Source organism: Macadamia integrifolia, chromosome 4, assembly GCF_013358625.1.
Source record: "Macadamia integrifolia cultivar HAES 741 chromosome 4, SCU_Mint_v3, whole genome shotgun sequence".
In the NCBI taxonomy this organism is placed as follows: domain Eukaryota; kingdom Viridiplantae; phylum Streptophyta; class Magnoliopsida; order Proteales; family Proteaceae; genus Macadamia; species Macadamia integrifolia.
In genome coordinates, this window is record NC_056560.1 from 13,227,860 (window position 1) to 13,234,072 (window position 6,213).

The window sequence follows — 6,213 nt, forward strand, 5'->3', positions numbered from 1 at the left end:
AAAAATATGTTAAAACAGAAAAGAACAGATACAACAGACAAAACTAAAATCGGCTAAGCAAGGGTAAAGAACCCTATCCAACGAAAGCCAACTCGAAAGGAGAGGGACTTACCGAACCTGCCCTACGAGGTGTGAATTGTTGTATCAACTGGTGGAAGTTTTGTAACAGTAATAGGTGTATCTGTTACTGAAAAATATGTAATAGCATGATGGCCATTGTATTCAGCTCCTACCTCCGGTTTTCTTGTACTAATATGATGAGGAATCTGAGCTCAAGGTGGGCGTTTCCCACATAAGGGTTGTTCATTGGTTTGATTCTGCTTAATCAATTAAACACCCACATAAGGGTTGTTCATTGGTTTGATTCTGCTTAATCAATTTCAGTTTGGTTCAAGGTATAAAATGGATAGAAATTAGAATCAAACCATTTATTAAACGGTTTTGGTTTTGGTTTTGGTTAAAACTGCTTTTTTACTGATTTCAGTCAGTTTGGTTACCGGGTTGAGTTAGCTGTTGTGGGCTCACTTGAGAACGAATTTTTTTCTTTAGAGCCCAATAAAGAATTCTGGTGCTTCTGGGTTTGAGCCTCGGTATCCAGGCTTAATATGTGGGGAAAAAAAAAATAGTTTAAATTAAATTACGTGGTGTAAATACACCATAAAACATTAGAGGGTTTATATGGATTTTTTTTTTTAATTTCCTTTTCTTCATGTTCCTAATTTTTTTTTTTATGGAAAGAAAAAAATTAGAATTAAGAAAAATATCTAAGTACATCAATGTCAAGATTAGTAATATTTAAGGTTAGATTGTTTGTTCATTGCCATGTAAGCAAAGTATCGCATGAGAAAGGTCATGTCGTTTGTAGGTCTGAGCCAAAAAGATGTTAACTGCATCAAATTTTAAACATTAAAAAAAAATTGAGGAACAATGTTCCGGGGTCATGATGTGGTAGTTGTATCAAAATATTAGTGTTCCAGTTCTTCTAAATCGCTCCAAACTTCTTCAATATCCCATCCTTCCTTGTTTGCATTAGTCCAAGAAGAAAGTCATGTGCAATGGCTCAATAATTTTTCCTGGCATCATATAGTTGGTAGATATGAGACATTTTCTTTTATTAATGAGCATTCCCTGATGATGAGGGGACTCATCTTTTTTCTAGCCTCTCCACTCGCCAATCCATGCCTGCTCTGATCCCAAATGATATGTGCGTGGAAAAGAGGGAATAAGAGAAAAGACTGAAAACAGAGAGAAAATATGTAAACGTAGAAAGAAAAGAGAGAAATTAAAAGAATTTGGCTAATTCAGAGAAACCGGCCTCTTGGCTTTAGGGAGGAAGTTTGACCTTCTCTCAAGAGAGAAATTAGAGGAAGCCATATTATCCAAAGTACCTTTCTTCATTCAAATACTACTAATTTAGAGTTACAAAGTAGTTGAATAACTGGCTCCAATAAAAAATCACAGCCACTACCGTTACATGGAATTACTTCCACGTACACTAACATGACTTCATTTACTTACAACCTCTAACCAATTATAACTCTCTCACATCTCAATACCTTATAATACCCACACAATACAATTCTTATGTAACTAAGTGAAGCATGTAACTACTGTCCATATCTGAACCATCTTTATTGTCATGATGTCTTCTTACCATGTACTCCTCCAATTCCTGAATTTTCTCCAAACTTGAGTGGCAAGTCTTAGAAGTAATTTCAAAGTACTGTATAATATGAATACACCTCAGAAACATGACAATGCCAAAGGAATTTAGGAACCTTTCAGTATAAAAGTTAATCCTTCCTCCCTCGATTTAGCTAAGGGAAACTTTTTCTAGTCAGAAAGGGCCTTGAGCTTTTGTCAATAGGGTCTAGGCATCAATTTTTTAATAAATCTGGATGCACAAAAATCATTGGGTAACAAATTCTTGAAAGTTGAAACTTCTTACTTGTCTGAGAAGGATCCACACTTCTTGCTTTGCAAAACATGAAATGTCTGAAAAAACATCGACAGGGTAGAACTGAGATATTTTACCTCAAATCTATGTTTTCATGCCTTATTATGGAAGAGCATGTTAGAAGTAAGGTGCAAACATTAAAAGCAAAGACTAAAGCCACAATAAAATTACAGCAATGAGTATTTAATGGCTCCTCAAATTAAATTATGAATAAACATGGAAGTGTGTCTAAAGATTCAAATGTACATGTGATTGCAGCTTTCTCAAATTTCTACTGCACTAAATACTGCCACCTACACCCCCCCCCCCAAATAATAATAATAATAATAATACTGCCATTGTTAAATCAAAATCTGTCCATGATTCCATTATTTGCATCTTCACAGGTCCCTAATCAACAATTAGGCAGAAACACACACAAGTAGTAAACTTTCACATACAAATGCACGTGGGGACATTTCTTTGATGGTGGTGAGAGAAATTGTAACCAAGTCAAGATACTTTTTATAATACAAGATTAATATCTCAAATTCTGAATACCCCATTTAAACTTAAAGGGCAATTCCATAATCCATTCATTTTCCAGTGTAACACCAATGAACATATAATACAGAATCAGATTGGGCAATAAATCTCATATTAAAGACGCACCACAAATCCACAATGGTAAAGCATGGGCAATGTGAAAATGAGAAAAATTGTAAGGATACCAGCACTAAAGATGGAGAGGAAATGGATTCCCAATATCTACTATTTGCATTTCACATAAAATGCACAAGCTACAAATCAGTGCAATTGCCGAGCTGCTAAATTCATTTACAAGCCCCCAATATAATACAACATGCCATCCAATAAACTAAAGAATTATAGAAAAATGAGCATTCCTTTTCTGTGAGCTTGTCGCCATTTTGTGCCTTTGTGGACCCTTTGGAACAGTAGATCATTAAGTTGCTTCCCAGCATTATACTCTGAAATGGCAAGCAAACGGATTCATTTAATAGAGAAGGTCAGATAAGTTCTAGCAAAAGGAGTTTCACATTGAATATAGTTATCAAGGTGTCACCAAGGCACCTCTTTGGTATTCTGGTAGTTTGTCTAGGGCTTAGGCGATTGTCGCCTTTGGTTTTGGCACTTATTTATGTCAAATATCATTTAATTTATTATTTCATTTACTCTAGATATTATTCATAAATAGGCAAATACCCCACTATTTGAATCTAATAAAAATAGTTTAAAATCAAATTCCAAAGGATAAAAAGTTGACCCTTTAGTCCAAGAACAAAATCTGGATTTTTTGTTGTAAGGGCGATTTTCAACTTTCAAATGTTGGGGATTTTCTCAATTTTGAAAATTTCATAAATCTTTTTATGATAAAACATTGCTAAAAACCAAAAGTCTGGTAAAATAATATTTTGTTTTGATATCCATAAAATATTTTCATTAAGACTATTTAAATAACATTCACACATTTTTAAATAAGTTTGATTGGAATATAACTTTGTCATTACAACTCAGATTTAAGTAATCTTAGACTTGTAGGAAAACTGGTTTTGTGCTATACCTAATATGAAAGGTCTCACGTAAAAATAAAATCATTTTTTGGAAACTGGTTTTACCTAATATGAACTGTCTCACATAAAAATAAAATCATTTTCCAGTCACTTATTAGAGAACAAGAACATTTCTCTAAATGTTGATTTTTGATGACTTTATGTGGCTTAATGTCAATTTTTATGACTTGATATGGCTTAATGTTGATTTTTCATGACTTGATGTGGCTAATGATTTTTGAGTTTATTCACTTTGTTGATTCGTTTTTCTGATGAATTTCTTGATTGGTATGATTCTTTAAAATTTATTTAGCATGTAAGTAGAATCATATAATTCTTAATATGCTATTTGTGCCAAATAAAATGGTTATATAGAAAAAGAACACTAGAACACTTTGTTCGCCCAAGTATTAAAGATTACATGAGAAAAACCAGATAATTGAAGGTTGGAAAAAATGGCACTGTAAAGTAACAAACAACACAAGATAGATAGATAGATAGATAGAAAAAAATTGAAATGTCAATTATGAATAGCATCATAAGAGGGCCACCGAAGCTCCAAAAAAATACTTCAGGATGTGTACTTCAAACTGGGTCCACTTTCAACCAAAGTGAAGATATTAGAGAATGCCAAAATAAGAACCTATTCTATCTTTGGTGCACAAGAGTTAATGAATGTAAGAATTCCATGCTTGAATTTTCTGTAATCATCTTTGACGTGGCCTTTGGATTCAGATTGAGAATCTAGAGGAGGCAAAAATGGAAAGGAAAAGAAAACAATCAAGGTTTCTTGAATAGAAGACACTCATTAGTTGTCATGTGACACTAAAATAATTTAGGTCCACAAGTTGTTATGCACTTGAAGTCAAATATCAGATTTCCTGATGAAGCATCTTCAAAAAGGAATTGATAGTTGAGACAATACCAAAATAATCAATGGCTGTGATATACACTTGCTTAGTGCATACATATGCAACATTAAAACTTAATCAAACTAGGGTTATGTGAAACTTATGATGAGCTTGATTGCTTGTCAGTTAGAGTTATTGGAAAGCTTACTTACACTGATTAAAAGTAGTTCTTGGCTTCTTCTCCACTATAAAATTCTTCCTTTGCCTTCTCCCATATTGCTGAGGCTATGGATCAACTCCTAGAGCTACCATGTACCTTGGAGTATCATGCCTCTCAAAACCCCCCTAGGGAATCATCAAATGAAATGAGTTGAATCAAAGTCCATAAAGGCAAAAAAGGTATAAGATTTTTACTAGGAAAAACGTATTAGATAATTTCACAATATCTACCAACATTAACCTTATTATATTTTATCATTTTGAGCTGGAGTCAAAAGTAAATACAATATGCATATAGAAAGGACTCAATGAAATAATGTGCTTGCAGTCACGCAAGATAATGAAACCAGGTTTACTTCTCCATGCCCCACAACTTTTGCAATTAGTTTTCCACGGGTAAAGTCATAGATGCAAATAGACTTATTGGTGTGAACAAACTAGGTAGCTACTGATTGGGTGGTTAGCGGGAGAAATACCTGTTGTAAGGATTAGATAATAAATGTTTTGTAGAGCTTCTTCTCCAGAATAACACCTTCCTTGCTTGACAAGCCTCTTGTCCAGAAATAACACTATCCTTGCTTGAGAAGCCAAAGCTCAAAGTGAAAATCTCCGCATTGTGAGTTCACTATGATTGTTGTATCATATTTTGGATGACAAAAATGAAGGGTGGAAAAAAAAAAAAGAGAGGTGTGTAGTATGTACGCTTCCCTTTCTGCTAGCAGATTCAAGAGCGTGTTAATCTCTAAACAGATTAGATTATTAACTGTCAAAAGTTTTTATAGGATTCAACCACTCAAGAAATTCAGATGTTGAAGCTAATCTTAGATCTTAAATCACCTGTACCATTTCAGACCATTTCAGAGATTTGTTAAAAGAGACCTGGACACAATAGGACATCATTTTGCAGTTGCAGATTTGAGAGGGAGGGGCGGTTCAAGAAAGAGTGAGACGTAAGACCCGTGGTGTCATTTGACAAGGGGTTCCTTTAGGGGGCAGTGGTGTAATAGAGAAAAATGATCAAAAATCCCCACAAATGGGGTCTCTATCCTTGGATACAGAGAACGAAGGTGTGTTGTTTATGGAGTGCGATAGTTCAAAATAGACATAGATAAAAGGATACAAAGAATGGATCCCGCCTAAGAGAGAGGGGTATTTTGGTCCAGTAGAAAAGTATACCATACTATTTGAACTTCTAATATGGTAGTATGGTATGATATATGATGAAAAATATTTTCGACCTATAATGATTTTACAAGGTAAAATGAAAATTTGGACATCCAGAGTTCCAGACACACTAGAACAGGCTTCCTTGGCGGAAAAAGTCCCTTTACTCTCTTATTTTCCCAAAGCTTCTCAGCTAACTGGGCAGAGCATTTATCCTACCTAACTGACTGGTTAGTCACTTCCCTATATTCCTATATGATAACAACAATGTCAAAATAACTGAACAAGAGTAAATATTTCCAAATTAAATTTTATTTTAACCAATGAGCTTGAATTCTTTGAAGATCTCAACTCTTATAATTTGAGACTTTTCCACAGACTGCAACTTAGCAAGACGCTGCTCCACCCATTCAATGCCTCCTCACAAGTCTCTAAAAGCATCCCCACACCAACCCCACCGACCCCCCCCCCC

General features: G+C 34.5%; 2 protein-coding genes across 3 annotated transcripts in view; one reads left to right on the forward strand and one right to left on the reverse strand.

The window, feature by feature from the left end:
- The window catches only part of LOC122076233 (cx9C motif-containing protein 4), a 12,657-nt gene extending 12,302 nt beyond the window's left edge, over positions 1–355 (forward strand). Inside the window, exon 3 of the mRNA XM_042641562.1 lies at positions 19–355. Coding sequence (XP_042497496.1) covers positions 19–67 — 49 coding nt within the window. The 3' untranslated portion in view covers positions 68–355. The remainder of the gene's footprint in view (positions 1–18) is intronic.
- Positions 356–2,675: 2,320 nt separating this feature from the next.
- Positions 2,676–6,213, reverse strand: part of LOC122075972 (pentatricopeptide repeat-containing protein At1g08070, chloroplastic-like) — a 6,429-nt gene continuing 2,891 nt past the window's right edge. Inside the window, exons 2-3 of one of the 2 annotated variants that reach the window (XM_042641209.1) lie at positions 4,571–4,703; positions 2,676–2,925 (exon numbers count right to left, since the gene is read on the reverse strand). The gene's annotated coding sequence lies outside the window, so the exon portion shown is untranslated. Of the gene's footprint in view, positions 2,926–4,566; positions 4,704–6,213 lie in introns of both variants that reach the window. The other variant, XM_042641210.1, reaches the window with a different exon arrangement.